This window comes from Sus scrofa, chromosome 3 (genome assembly GCF_000003025.6).
Source record: "Sus scrofa isolate TJ Tabasco breed Duroc chromosome 3, Sscrofa11.1, whole genome shotgun sequence".
Lineage (NCBI taxonomy): Eukaryota > Metazoa > Chordata > Mammalia > Artiodactyla > Suidae > Sus > Sus scrofa.
The window spans coordinates 103,123,568-103,139,088 of record NC_010445.4 but is presented as its reverse complement, the minus strand read 5'-3'; the positions used below and the strand labels follow the sequence as shown (position 1 = coordinate 103,139,088).

The 15,521-nt window shown below is 36.3% G+C and overlaps 1 protein-coding gene across 2 annotated transcripts in view; it reads right to left on the bottom strand.

The window, feature by feature from the left end:
- The window catches only part of HEATR5B (HEAT repeat containing 5B), a 118,529-nt gene that overhangs the window by 91,462 nt on the left and 11,546 nt on the right, over positions 1–15,521 (bottom strand). For both annotated transcript variants that reach the window (XR_002342772.1, XM_003481246.4), the window contains exons 6-12: positions 11,413–11,584; positions 9,088–9,245; positions 8,151–8,400; positions 5,548–5,703; positions 4,811–5,061; positions 2,665–2,776; positions 971–1,123 (exon numbers count right to left, since the gene is read on the bottom strand). Coding sequence is in view for 1 of the 2 variants with exons in the window: in XM_003481246.4 (XP_003481294.1) it covers positions 971–1,123; positions 2,665–2,776; positions 4,811–5,061; positions 5,548–5,703; positions 8,151–8,400; positions 9,088–9,245; positions 11,413–11,584 (1,252 nt within the window). In the remaining variant the exon portion in view is untranslated. The remainder of the gene's footprint in view (positions 1–970; positions 1,124–2,664; positions 2,777–4,810; positions 5,062–5,547; positions 5,704–8,150; positions 8,401–9,087; positions 9,246–11,412; positions 11,585–15,521) is intronic.

Here is a 15,521-nt window from a genome sequence, read left to right as displayed (position 1 = left end):
CTATCAGCTCTTCAGCAGTAGATCTAAGACTAAGACAGCGCTTAGATGTGTGGGGTAAAAAAACTAACAGTTTGCCTTGGTGCCCTTATGGTTAAGTGTACATCTGTCTCCCTCAGTTTGGAAAAAAAAGCACTTTTCACCCTTAGATATAGCAAAAAAGGAGAGGGTCTTTTAGTGTAACTCTAGTTCACAAACAAAATAAAACTTGAGTTTTTCCTATTAAGCTGCTGACTCCCAAACAAAAACTTTATCTCATACTTTTCAAAATGCTGCTATCTCAGAGTTCCCATTGTGAATCACAGGTTAAGAATCCTACTAGTATCCATGAGGATGTGGGTTAAATCCCTGGCCTTGCTCACTGGGTTAAGGATCTGGCATTGCTGTGAGCTGCAGTATAGGTTGCAGATGCGGCTCAGATCTGGTGTTGCTATGGCTGTGGTGTAGGCTAGCAGCTGCAGCTCCTAGCCTGGGAACTTCCATATGCCACAAGCGTGGCCCTAAGGAAATAAAATAAAACGCTGGTATCTCAAAAAAATGTATCTACTTTTGCAAATTCAATAATGATAGGAGAAAAATAGCTATTTGTCCAAAATGAAAAGACTAACTGTGAACTCAATAACCTTGTTAATCCATAGTTTCTTTTTCCTTTAAATAGGCACCAGGCCTTATTTTTATAGTGATCTAGTGTTTCCTCAGGTGGAAGACCACAATAACCAGGAATTAAAAGACTGGGTCTCTAGTTCCTGTTTGATCACTAACTCTAACCTCCTTTTCAGAGTCCCAGCTTCATTTTTATTACAAAATTAGTAAACTGGTATAGATTGTTTATAAAATTTCTTTCTAAATCTAAAAGTTGACAAATTCATCATTATATATTAAAATAAAAATTTGCAGTAGTGATTTTCTTTCACTTCACAAATATTTTACTTACAAAATAATATTCTAAAAGTGCAATCTTTTTAGTTCTTACCACATAAAGCTCCAGCACGACCTTCCAATGTTACCTGCCAGGTAAATGAATCGCCTCGGGCTTTCTCAGCCTCCAACTCCTTTAAAGAACGAGGAAAAACATTTCGCCACAATAACAACATCTTGGGCAGATGATAACGAACGACAGATGGTCCTAACAAAAAAAAACAAAAATACAAAGTCATGCATCTATAAAACATACATTACAAATGAAAGTAGAGGAAAAGAGCCCTAGGAGTTCCCACTGTGGCTCACTGGATTAAGGACTTGATGTTGTCTCTGTGAGGATGCAAGCTCGATCCCTGGCCTCACTCAGTGGGTTAAAGATCTAGTGTTGCCACAAGCTGTGGTGTAGTTCACAGAAGGGGCTGGGATCTGGCATTTTGGTGGTTGTGGTGTAGGCTGGCAGCTACAGCTCTAATTTGACCCCTAGCCTGGGAACTTCCATATGCTGCAGGTATGGCCATAAAAAGAAAGAAAGAAAAGAGCCCCAAACAAGCTTTAATGATGATATCTATCATTTCACTTTATCTCTAATACTAACATTTTCAAAATGTCTCCTATTCAGGAAGTAAAACATATATCGATTAAAACATAATAAAACTCACCTAAAAAGTATCAATATGCATCCAAACACAAAATAAATCCCCAAAAAGTCATCCAAAAGAAATTATCCAAATATATCCAGAACGGTAGATTACATACCATCAATGATAAAATACATCTGGGACATTTTTTTTTAATTTGTTTTTTTAGGGCTGCACCACAGCTAATGGCAACGCTGGATCCTTAACCCAATGAGCGAGGCCAGGGATCGAACCTGCATCCTCGTGGATCCTAGTTGGGTTCGTTAACCACTGAGTCACGAAGGGAACTCCCATCTAGGACATATTTACATCTTTCCATAAATACATATTTATAAACATAAATATCCACTCGCCCCCAACATATATATATATATTCCTCCATTTTAAGTACAATTATAAAATGGTTAATTTAATTTTATGGAGTACTGCATTTAGAGCCAGGAACCTATATTTACATTGCTAAGGAATTCATTTAACATACCATTTTACTTAACATAAATTTCTGGAAAAGAGTTATCTCTTTTTACTTTCTTCAGAAAATAAGGTGAAGGTATAATTCCCAAAAGGCTTAAAACAGCAAGTACACACATGTATTTTTTTATGGTAGAAATCAAACATGTGAAAAAGGTATACACACCTTATCACAAAAACATATATTTCTGTTCAATGTGCAGTGCTAACCTTTGCCTGAATCTCAGGTTTTTCATAGCACTTAGGAAAGTAAAACGCATAAGGATAATCCCAAGGAAGCAGTACCAACAATGCCATTTAAGTGTGACTTTATCACCTTACGAAAATCATGTCACTGGTCTTCACTTTGGGCATGGAATATGCCCCATACTCTTGTTTCTTTCAATTAATACTAATCTGTTAGACCACAGTTATTCTAATAGTAAAGGTCAAACTTTGCTAACACTTTTTCCATTAAATATACTTAAGCAGAAATAATCAAAAAGAAAAATCTGGTACCAAATAATGAAAAAAAAATCTTTACTACTTTACAACCTCATTCGAAGTCTAGAATGTGAAGTTCAATACTTTTAAATTTTCTCGACGATATCCTGATAGTTACAGAACAAGACAAAATCCTACTTAAGTATAATTATACCTAAAGTCATAAGTGCTCCAAGTAAGAGCCATCCAGCTTGAGTGCGCTGTAAAGACAGTCTGCTATTTTGGGCAGCGGTTCGTAAGAGATCTTCAGCAATACTAACTACCATCTACAAGAGAAGTTAAGAATTAGATTTTAATTTATGTAAGTTAACAAAATCAAATAAGAAAATACACAGCTAGTATTTTATTTAAAAAGAAGTTGTCCCTTTTTTTGTTGGTATTAACATGTTTATAAAGAGGAAACATTAAGACCTAGATAATCCTGACTGCACTGCTGACTCAGAAGACCCAGAACAGCACAGCGGCTAAGAGTGAGTTCTAAAGGAGTTCCCATTGTGGCACAGTGGGTTAAGAATCCAACTGCAGTGTCTTGGATGGCTGTGGAGGCACGGTTAAAGGATCCATTGTTGCCTGCAGCTCTGGCTCAAATTCAACCCCTGGCCCAGGAACTTCCATATGCTGGGGATGCAGTCATTAAAAAAAAAAAAAAAAGACTGAGTTCTAAAGCCAGCATATCTAGGTTCATATACCAGCGTTGTCATTTCCCAGCCTTCTAACTTAGGACAACTTAATCTCCCTGCCTCATTTCCCTCATTGCTAAGATGATAGGAGTAAAACTAACAGGAGTGCCAACCTTACTCTTGTGAGGATTTAACACAGCAAAGCACTCAGAACAGCACTGGTCCATGTGAAACTGTTATCCTATATTTAAAGATTTGTTGAACTCATTATACATCTGCCATTAAGATAATCTTACGGTGCTTAGAGAGGAAAGATACAGGAAAAATGGGAAGTAACAAGGAACACATAATCAAACGGTAAGAGTACACAGGTAGTGGTCAGCAATGAGAAAGGCTATCACAGACTATCAGCGACTGAGTAGCTTTGAAGAGATTTCATGAGAGAGAGAGAAATTGAGTTGAGCCTCTAAACAAAAAGCTAAGTTTGGTACAGGTAAATAAGAAGAAGGATGAAATTCTAATGGATAGAGATTAGCATGAGAAAAGGCATGGAGAGTGAAAAAAGCATGGGAAGAAAACAAGATGACTAGTCTGACTAGAGTGGTGGGAAATCAGAATGAAAGGGCAAAATGAAGACAAATTATGAAGATACCAGTTTAGCAGACAGAGGTGATTATATTTTATTCTCTGGTCAGTGGGTAGTTTCTACGGTTCTCTGCACAAATATAAAATATGAAAGTTGTATGGGAGAGATGGGAGAAAAAGACTCCAAAAAGGATAATCGGTGAGGAGGTAATCATATGACAAAGGGAGAGGGAAAAAGATCTGAGTAGCAGCTATGGAATTCACAGGAATGAATGAACATGGGCCTAGTAGCCCTGAAAAAATAAGAATTAAAAAATCTAGCCCCAATCTGCCTACGTAAAATTGCAATTTAAATAAATTCTTAATATTTTAAAAAAGGAAACCATAATAGTAGTATAAGGTGTGGTAGAAAGAAAGTTAAAGAAAGGTAACTGATTCATGAAAATCATTCAACTTCATTTATCAAAATGCTAACTATGGCCATAGCACATTCTCCTGACATTTTAAATACAGCAATGTGGTTTTTATTTCTAAAACCCCAAAGAAAAGCTGATTTCTGAAGAATTACTATAAGGGATTTTTTTTCTCTCTAAAATAAATTATAAAATGATACTATACCCAGACAAAACCTATTATTCCTGAATCAGAATTAAATATCAAAATCTAATTAGGGTCTTTTTTTTTTTTGTCTTTTTGCCATTTCTTGGGCCGCTCCCGCGGCATGTGGAGGTTCCCAGGCTAGGGGTCAAATCGGAGCTGTAGCTGCCAGCCTATACCAGAGCCATAGCAACGCGGGATCCGAGCTGCGTCTGCGACCTACACCACAGCTCACGGCAACGCCAGATCGTTAACCCACTGAGCAAGGGCAGGGACCGAACCCGCAACCTCATGGTTCCTAGTCGGATTCGTTAACCACTGCACCACGACAGGAACTCCAGGGTCTATCAACTACATATAAGCAAAATACTATCTCGTTTATTATCAGAGTAAAACTGTTGTCATTTGATCATCCAGTTCAATATAAAACAGAAAATGTTCCAGTAAAGACTGAAGCCCATGTGATAGCACTTAATGATGCTGGGACATCTGCCATACCTTTCCCTTGGCATGAGGAATGCCCAAAGGACACTGATGAACTCCACCTAACAAAGCAGCCATTGCAAAACTGTACCCACTAACAGCTTCTGGTGAAGTTTTCAAGTTGTTGAGCCGTTCTGCACACTTGTCTAGAAATGGTGTTAACTGGAAAGGCAATGCCACAGCCACACAGCGCAAACACCACGCAGCAGCAAGTCGAGCTGCCATGCTTGGGTGAAGAAGCACTGAAGTCACAGTCTCCAAAAGGCCTAAAAAAGAAATATTCAAAAAATAAGTCTTTAATGAAGTCACACCATTTCATGAGTTAAAAGACTACGTGTAACACAATAATTAAAATCATAATTGTTGGGAGTTTTTACACTTTCAGAACTGTGCCAAAAAATGTATATATCAACTCATAAAACAGCAAATATTTTAAAGGAACATTTTCTACAAAGAACATAGTACGATTATATCCAATAAAATATAAACATTGATGTAAAAGTATTAAATAAATCTTAGCCAATTATTAGAAACAAAACTACCATAACAGTTTTTGATGTCTTTTAAAACTTTATTTCAATATTTAACTCAAGATGCACTATCACAGTGAATCCTAAATGGAGCCCAACTTTTAACAAATTATCTAAACTGCTAATTACGACAAGTAACCAGTCAGGAGTTAAATACTAATCACACCTATAACTTTTAAAAAATAATGAAAAAATATTCCAGCATATAAGTGACTTTCCTACCTATAGATGCTTCCTGAATAAGAGGGGACGCAGTGGCATTTAGGCTCTGCACCAGGCTCCCGAGCTCCTGCAGGGCACAGACCATTACATGCTGGCTTGCTGCGATGTCTGCTGCTCCAGATTTGTTTTCACCACTAGTGTCATTCACCACCGCTTCTGGAAACGCAAAATCATGTATTTAATGTGGGTAAATTAAATTGTGGTTTGTTTTTTTGTTTTGTTTTGTTTTGTTTTGGCCGCCCCACAGCATATGGAGCTCTCAGGCCAGGCATCAGATCCGAGCCACAGTCCCAACCTAAGCCAAAGCTACTGTAGGCAGCAACACCAGATCCTTAACCCACTGTGCCAGGCCAGGGATCCAACTTGTGTCCTACTGCTCCCACCATGCCACCAATCCTGGTGCACCACAGTGGGAGCTCCATGATATAAGTGTTTTGATCTACACAACTTATGTTTTTAAATTATACCAGCTAACACCTGACTGTTAAGAACTCTGTTTGTATGCTTAACATCTCTAATAATCAGGGAAATACAAATCAAAGCCTCAAAAATAAAGAAGTCAATTCTCATAAAGAATTTAACACAATGCTCCCACCGATACACACTCAGTAAACATCAGCAGCTATTATTACATTATTGTTAACACTGCTATTTCAAGAGCTGCAATGCATCGGCAGCATTGCTGTCAAACTACTGACCAGAAAATAGATCTATAAAGAATGTGGCTTTAGAATTTCTTATTGGGATGTTCCTCAAAGTTTCCATTAACTTTGCTGGCCCCTTCCCCCACCTTTTAGCTTCTAGCAGAATTAAAACATATTTAATTATGAAACAACAAAAGGTTCCTTGTCAAATTACTAATTAAGAATATATTCTGGCCTGTCATTCCAGATATACAGCACTGTGTTTAATTCTGCTTTTACCATTTTAAAAATCAGTAATAACCCCTAAATGATAGTAAAACTTTATTTTATTTACATTTATTATAAATTAACAGGCTATAAAATATAGAATACTAGAATATAATAGATTAATATGGACTAAAAGTAAATGCCTCTTTTCTTCTTAGATATTTCTGGACTTGGAAATGCATGAACTTTCTCTTTTGGTTACTAAACTGTAAGCTCCCTGAACAGGTACTATGTATGTGTGGTTCACTATTTTAATACTGCCATTTGGCATAATGTTTTTGGCGCTCAGACATTTTTTCAATGAATTAATGTACAAATATTTTTTAAGTTGTAAACCTAGGACTAATTACTGTTTTAACATAACTAAAGAACAATATATCATTAATTTGAACACCCTTTAATTCACAATTCCTAAATTTCAGTTAGTCCTATGCATTTAAAATATGGTTTGCCTATGGAGTTCCCGTCGTGGCGCAGTGGTTAACGAATCCAACTAGGAACCATGAGGTTGGGGGTTCAGTCCCTGTCCTTGCTCAGTGGGGTAAGGATTTGGTGTTGCCCTGAGCTGTGGTGTAGGTTCGCGGCTCGGATCCCGAGTTGCTGTGGCTCTGGTGTAGGCCGGAGGCTGTGGCACCGATTCGACCCCTAGCCTGGGAACCTCCATATGCCGTGGGAACAGCCCAAGAAATGGCAAAAAAAAAAAAAAAAAAAAAGACAAAAAAAGAAGATAGTCCTTTTCTGCCTATAGCAGAAAGTGTTAAAGTCTACCTCAAAATAGCTGTGGACCTTTACAGTCATTTGAAGAGATTTATATAAAATGTAAATGTAAATGTATTTGAAGAGATTTATATAAAAAATATGGTTTGCCTAGTAAGCTATTATAAACAACAAAAACTGTAACAACTATTTGTGGATTTATTTTTGGTAATTTTATAAAATAATATATATTCTCTAGATATAAGGTATTGGATATTATCTAGTCATTAAATTCTTATTTCTAAAGACCTCTGATAGGCAATATAATTTTTTTCATTAAAGTTAATGTATATCCCCAACAGTGATAAAACTAAACTATCTTATAGTAATTCATATTTTACCTTGCATTAGCTCCCTAATTGTATTATAAGCTCCACAGAGGCAGGAACTTTATCTTACTAATTGTTCAAAATCTGAATTACTGCTTTGCAATCCCAAAATATTCAATAACTATTTGTTAAACAGAAAAAATTTATAAAATTGACACTTCCTAGAAAAGGATTTCTTTTAATTATGATTTGCTGAGGTTTCACAGTATATCCTATAATGGGCTAAAAACTACCTGTAACTGTTCCTCTAAATCTTCATACTAAGCCTATTAAGGGAGGGAATAGTGTCCAAGAAGAAAAACCACAATAGATTATTCCTCAAACATTCCTCAGTGTGGGGCTGCAAAAATAAAATCAGTAAAGGTACTACAAATAAAACAGAAAACCGAATATTACAAACACACTACCCAAATACTAAAAAATGCCACTTCCCTATAATTATATGCTGTTTTAATATCAAATAAGAGTACACAAGAAAAGCGACTATTAAAACACAGTCCAGAAAGAGATATGAACTAATCAGGTCTATCAGTTTTTATTAACAATAACAAGGAAGAACTAAATGACTAAAGTAATCAACAACACACATCATGATATCAATTCTTACCCACTGCTTTCATCTGTTTTCCAATCGCTTGACATATCTCTTTGGCAGCTGCAATCTGGGCTTTTTCACCTAGCAAGCTGCCCACAGTAGCTCTCAGGATAAAGGAGACACAGCGTCTGGAGTACACAGCCTCTACATGTGTTTGCGTTGCTCGAGGATGGGAAACCAGATCAAGTACATGGGACAAGAATGTAGCGAAGCTACGCTCCAACCACTGACCACCCAATGTTGTTACAAAAACAACATATGCCTGTAAATACATTAAGATACAACTTCAGGTAAGTTTATATAAATGAACTGAAATCACAAAGCAACTACATAAATAACTGCTGACAGCATGGAAAATAAATTATCTTTGAGATTAAAATCAAGACCTTTTTAGTACTTCTAGCATGGGAATTACTGGTTGAAGTATCTCTCACTAAAAACAGTTCTCAGGATAACAGTCTCACGAAGGACATAAAGAGAGAATAGTAAGGGAGGGAAGGAAAGCTGAATTCACCCTGGTGATGAAGGTGATAGTTACAGGAATAAAAAACCATCTTAGTACTCACTAATATTTTAGCAAAATTTTAGGGTTGTTGGAAAACATTAAAATCTAAATGCCTCAAGATATTTGAATACAATTTCAGTTATAACTGAATTATCTTACATCTGATTTTCTGCCAAATAAAATTTGAAATAATTTTGTTAGAGATAGATATAGCAGATAGCAGACATAGGCTTACGTACAAATCATTAAGTATCTACCTTTCCACATAAGCATGTAATTTAGAATCTGAATGTAATTCACTCAGCAATAAAATGTTTTGAAAGATATTTGAAAAATTAATAACTTTTAAACAATATTAAAAAGTTCTGTATGTGTTTAGTAAGTCTTCCATGAAATTGCACAAGTAATATGAACAGAATTATTTTATACATATATATTACAAACCTGTGTAACTCCGACTCTCACTTCACGATTAACAGACCCTCCAACTTTTAACATTTCTCCACCACTCTTTAAGAAACCTGACCCTCCGCGGAGAAATCCTGTGGCCATGAGTTCTAAGACTTCATCAAATGTTGCTCGCTTCACATTCTGGCGCATTACTTTCAGGAAAAAAAGGTAAATTTATAAGCAAATATACTTTTTACTAGTTAAATAATATTTTTTTAATAATCCAGCTTTAAAATTTAAATAATTGTATTTAAGGCTACTTAAACTACTACAAAGGAGATAGGGTCATTTATTTTTCCTATAGTCTTAAAATTTACAATGTATTTGTAAAAATAAACTCAATTTTGAAGCAAAAAATAAAAACAGGAGCTAGAAATTAAAAGCAATTCAATAAATCTAAACCAGAATAGGCTAACAATGATGTTAACTTGATGTACATAACATAACAAGGACAAAGCACATCCACAGCAAGTACTGCTAATCAATCCCAGCCCTCAGTCCCAACTGAGGTGAATACAATGAAACTCTGTCAAAACTACCCTTCTTCCCTTCCTTTCTTTCTCCCTCCCTCCCTTTTTTTAAAAAAATAAGTTTTTTTTTTGTTTGTTTGTTTTTTTTGTTGGGGAGAGGGGTGGCTGCAGCTGTGGCAAGCATAATTTCCTGGGCCAGGTATCAAACTGCACCATAGCAGTGACAACAACAGATCCTTAACCACCAGACCACCAGGGAACTCCAAGAACACCCTTTCTATACAACAGTTACCAATGGATTGAAATGTCACTGAATGCAACGGTAAAGAGCTTCATATTTTATAAAGTTCTTTCATATACAGGAGCAAACATAATCCTCACAAAACCCACAGGAGAAGCATAAAGCTCACAATTAAGAATGTAGGCTTTGGGAGTTCCTGTCATGGCTCAGCAGTAATGAACCCAACTAGTATCCATGAGGACTCAGGGTTGATTCCTGACTTTGCTCAGTGGGTTAAGGACCTGGCGTTACCATGAGCTGTGGTAGAGGTCGCAGATATGACTCGGGATCTTGTATTGCTGTGGCTGTGGTGTAGGCTGGCAGCAACAGGTTCAATTCAACCCCCAGACTGGGAACTTCCACAACCCAACGGTGCAGCCCTAAAAGGCAAAAAAAAAAAAAAAAAAAAAAAAAAAAAAAAAAAAAAAGGAAAAAAAGAATGTAGGCTTTGGAATTCAAATGCCTGGGTTTTGATTTCTCTTAATAAAACATTTATTACACCACAAATGATACCATCTCTCTAAGCCTCAAATGCGAATAATGGCAGTACTTAGGATTCATAGGGTTTTTAGGAGAACTAAATAAGACAATTCTGTTATATGCTTAATTTGGTGCCTGGTACATAGTTAACACTTAAAAAATGTTACCCAGCAGCAGCAGCATTATTTCATAGGTTAAAATAATCATCATTAAAGATGAAGACACCAAAGCTCAAGGGGTTTCACAACAAATAAACCTAAGAGCTAGGACCTGAATCTGTAAGATCTGATTCTCTTTCTACAATATAGAGCTGGGTTCACTCAGCATCTACTCAGAACTTAAGCATCTCTATGGAATTAGAAGCATGGGACAAGTTACAGGAAAAAAATCAATGCTGCCTCTGATTCTGCTTACAATAATGGTCAAAAAAGAAAAAAAGAAAAGAAAAATAATACTGTGCTATAAATGAGGATCTATTCATCAGGGATTGAAAGTAAGAGAGCATATAAAGTACCAGGTTCCAGTCCCTTGAACACTATACAAGATCATTTCATAAATTTTTTTTTTTTTTTTTTTTTTTTTTTTTTTTTGCTTTTTTAGGGCCACGCTTGTGACATAAGGAAATTCCCAGGCTAGGGGTTGAAATAGAGCTGCAGCTGCTGGCCTATGCCACAGCCACACAAGATCTAAGCCACATGGGCGACCTATACCACAGCTCATGGCAATGCTGGATCCTTAACCCAGTGAACAAGGCCAGGGATCAAACCTGCATCCTCCTGGATACTAGCTGGGTTTGTTACCACTGAGCCACAATAGGAACTCCCCATTTCATAAATCTTAATTGCTTATATGTCCAACATACTTGCTACATGTAATCTTGAACAGTATCATCATAAAAGATATCTTGACTACATCAAGGAAAATGACATTTGGGTGCTTCTATTTTATGAAAAACTAGACAAATATATCTAACAATTTAAATCCTTTAAAGTGAACTGCCTAGAAGCAATATCTCATTTAAAAGGAAACATTCCATATACCTTCAAATACTTGTTATAGTCTAGATCAGGGGTTGGCAAACAATGATACCTGTTGCTTGTTTTGGCATCAAGGCTGTAGCCATGACTGTTCCTAAGAGTTTAGACACTGCCACTCGTACCCCATAGTTTGAATTTTCCAAAGCCTTAAAGCAGAGAGTGGCTATATTTTCCAGTTCAGCAGTCCACATGAATACAGCTTCATTCTGTAGTTCTAGGAGACACTAGAATTTAAAAAATAATAAATAAATAGAATTAAAATTTCCACCTCCAGAGATGGAGTAACAAGAACCAGACTTACTCTCTCTCCTAAAATAACCAAAAAATTGGACAAAATACATGAAACAACAGTTTTGAAAACACTGCACATCACACAATGATGGATAATAATCCTTAAAAATGGAAAACACAAGTTGAACCCTACAGTTGTCCCAGTTTACCGCTTTAAGAGTTTCCAGCAGTTAGGAGGAAACATATAGCCCTGAACTCCTATATTAGATAGAAAAAAGCTCTCAAATCAACAATCCCACCTTCTACCTTAAGAAACTAGATGACACAGAGCAAAATCAACACAAAGAAGCAGGGGAAAAAAAAAGGAAATAATACACACGAGAGGAAATAAATGAATCAGAACAATGAAAAGCAGAAATGAAACCAAAAGTGCTTCTTTAAGAAAACCAATACAGGAGTTCCCATCATGGCTCACCCTAACAAACCCAACTAATATCCATGAGGACACAGGTTTGATCACTGGCCTTACTCAGTGGGTTAAAGGATCTGGCATTGCTATGATTGTGGTGTAAGCTGACAGCTGCAGCTCCGATTTGACCCCTAGCCCGGGAACTTCCGCATGCTGTGGGGTGCAGCCCAAAAAAAAAAAAAAGAAAAAAAAAAAGAAAGATAAAGAAAATCAACATATTTGATAGCCAGAGAGATAAGGAATAAAAAGAGAGAGAAGACTCAAATTTCCAAAATTAGGAATGAGAGATGTCCCATTCCTACAAATTCAAAATACATTAAAAGGACAATATATTTCATATTTATATGAAACAGACAACTCACTCAAGAAGAAACAGATAACCTAAATAGCCCAAAATCTATTTTAAAAATTGAATTTGTAGTTTAAAATCTTCCCCCAAAGAAAACTGGACACCAGTAAGTTTTACTGATGAATTCAAATGTTTAAATAAGAAATAATACCAACCCTACACAACTCTTCCAGAAAACTGATAATTGAAATCTGACAAAGACACTACAAGAAAATTACATACCAATACTCCTCATGAATACAATGCAAAAATTATATACAAACTTTTAACAACTCTAATCCAACAAGTCATAAAATGGATAATATATCATGACTAAGTAGGGCTTATCCTAGGAATGAAAGATGGATTAAAATTCTAAAACTAATCAATGAATTCATTACATTAGCATGCTGAAAAAAGAAAAGTCATATGGTTCCTCTCAACAGATGCTGAAAAGACATTTAAAAGAATATAAGTAAAACTGGGGAAAACTCAACAAGATCAGTGGATTGTGTCAATGTCAATATTTTATTACACTGCTTATAATGTGCTAGAGTTTTGTAAGATATTACCATTGGGGGGAACTAGGTAAAAGTTTATAAAGATCTCTCTGTATTATTTGTTACAATTGCATTTAAATCTACAATTACCCTAAAATAAAAAGTTTAATTAGAAAAGTTTAATTAGTTTAAAAGAGAAACAACAAAAGAGATCAAATTTAAAAGAAAAGGCATTTGACAAAATTCAACATTCATTTCTGATTTTTAAAAAAATTCTTTTTGGAAAGTTAGGAACATAAGGGCACTCTCCTCAAACCGATAAAGGTCATCAAAGAAAACTGACAGTTAACATCATACTTAATGTTGAAGGACTGAATGTTTTCTCCTTAAGGAACTGGAACATGATAAGGAAATCTGAATTCATGTTTTCTATTCAACATTGCACTGAAGGATCCAGCTATCCAGTGCAATACGAAATAAAAGTAAAAAAAAGCATTCAAATTGGAAAAGAAATGAAACTTTTTTTATTCATAGATAACTGTCCACATAGAATATCTGATAGAATCTATTTTAAAAGCTGACAGAACTAGTAGGTCAGTTCTAGGAGGCTGGTAGATACAACATCAACATACAAAAATCAACATACAAGAATCAGCATAGTGGTTCAGCGGTAATGAACCTGACTATCATCCATGAGGACGGAGGTTCGATCCCTGCCCTTGCTCGGTGGGTTAAGGATCTGGCATTGCCATGAGCTGTGGTGTAGGTCACAAATGTGGCTTGGATCTGATGTTGCTGTGGCTTAGGCCAGCAACTACAACTCTAATTCAACCCATAGCCTGGAACTTCCACATGCTGTGGGTATGGCCCTATAAAGACAAAAAAAAACAAAACAAAACAAAACAAAAAACCCAAAAAACAAAAACTGTGTTTTTGTGTGTTTGTAATGAATAATTAGAAACTGAAAAAAGGAACTCCCATTGTAGTGCAGTGGATTAAGAACCTGACACTGTCCATGAAGATGTGGGTTTGATCCCTGGCCTCACTCAGTGGGTTAAGGATCTGGCATTGTAGCAAGCTGTGGCATAGGTTGCAGATGTGGCTTGGATCTGTTGTTGCTGTTGGCCAGGGCATGTAGGCCAGCAGCTGTAGCTCCAATTTGACCCCTAGCCTGGGAACTTCCATATGCCACAAGTGTGGCCATAAAAAGAAAGAAAAAAATTGAAAAAAATATTTAAATCAATATGCTACTTAAAACAGCATAAAAGTGAATGAAATACTTAAGCATAAATCTGACAAATAAGTGCAATATCTGTATATCTGAAAACCACAAAATGTTGCTAAGAGTAATCAAAGAAGACCTAAATGAATGAGATAGCGATACCATATTCATGGGTTGGACTTAATATCATTAAGCCATCAACTCTCCCCAAATTGATCTAAAGATTCATTGCAAGCTCAGTCAAAATCCCAGCATGTTATTTTTGTAGAAATTGACAAGCTAAAATTAATACTGAAATCCAAAGGACCTAGAATATCCAAAACTATTTTAAGAAAAAAAATTTCAGGGCTAACACTACCTGATTTTAAAACACTTTTAAGGTACAATAATCAAGAAAGTGTTACTGATATCAAGCTAGACAAACAGATCAATGAAACATAATAGACATTCCAAATATAGACCCATACATATACAGACAACTGATTTTCAACAAAGGTGAAAAAGCAATTCAGTGAAGAAAAAAACAGTCTTTTCAACATGGTGCTGGAACAAGTGAATATCCATGTGCAAAAAAAAAAAAAAAAAAAAAAAAAAAACTTGATTCACAAAAATTAACTCAGAATAGATCCCAATGTAAAACTATAAAACTAGTTTGGAAGGAAACACAGGAGAAAGCTTGGGCTAGGAAAAGTTTTCTTAGATATAATGCTAAAAGCACAATTAAGGAGTTCCCATCATGGCTCAGTGGTTAACCAATCTGACTAGGAACCATTAGGTTGTGGGTTCGATTCCTGGCCTTGCTCAGTGGGTTAAGGATCTGGCATTGCTGTGAGCTGTGATGTATGTTGCAGACTTGGCTCAGATCCTGAGTTGCTGTGGCTCTGGTATAGGCTGGTGGCTACAGCTCCGATTTGACCCCTAGCCCGGGAACCTCCATATGCTGCGGGAGTGGCCCAAGAAGTGGCAAAAAGACCAAAAAAAAAAAAAGTTAAAAGAACAATTAATATAAGAAAAATAGATAAATTGGACTTTGACAAAATTCAGAACTTCTTAGAAAAGCACTATTTAGGGAATGAAAAGACAGACCACAGAGTGGGAGAAAATATAGGATGTAAATCACGTATCTGATGAAGAAATTATATAAAGAACCTACAAAAGGAGTTCCCATCATGGTGCAGTAGAAACGAATCCAACAAGGAACCATGAGGTTGTGATTCCTGGTTGTTAGATCCCTGGCCTCACTCAGTGGGTTAAGGATCTCGCATTGCCGTGAGTTGTGGTGTAGGTCGCAGCTGTGGTTCGGATATGATTTTGCTGTGGCTGTGGCACTGGCTGGCGGCTGTAGCTCCAATTTGACCCCTAACCTGGGAACCTCCATATGCCGTGCATGCAGCCCTAAAAAAAGCAAAAA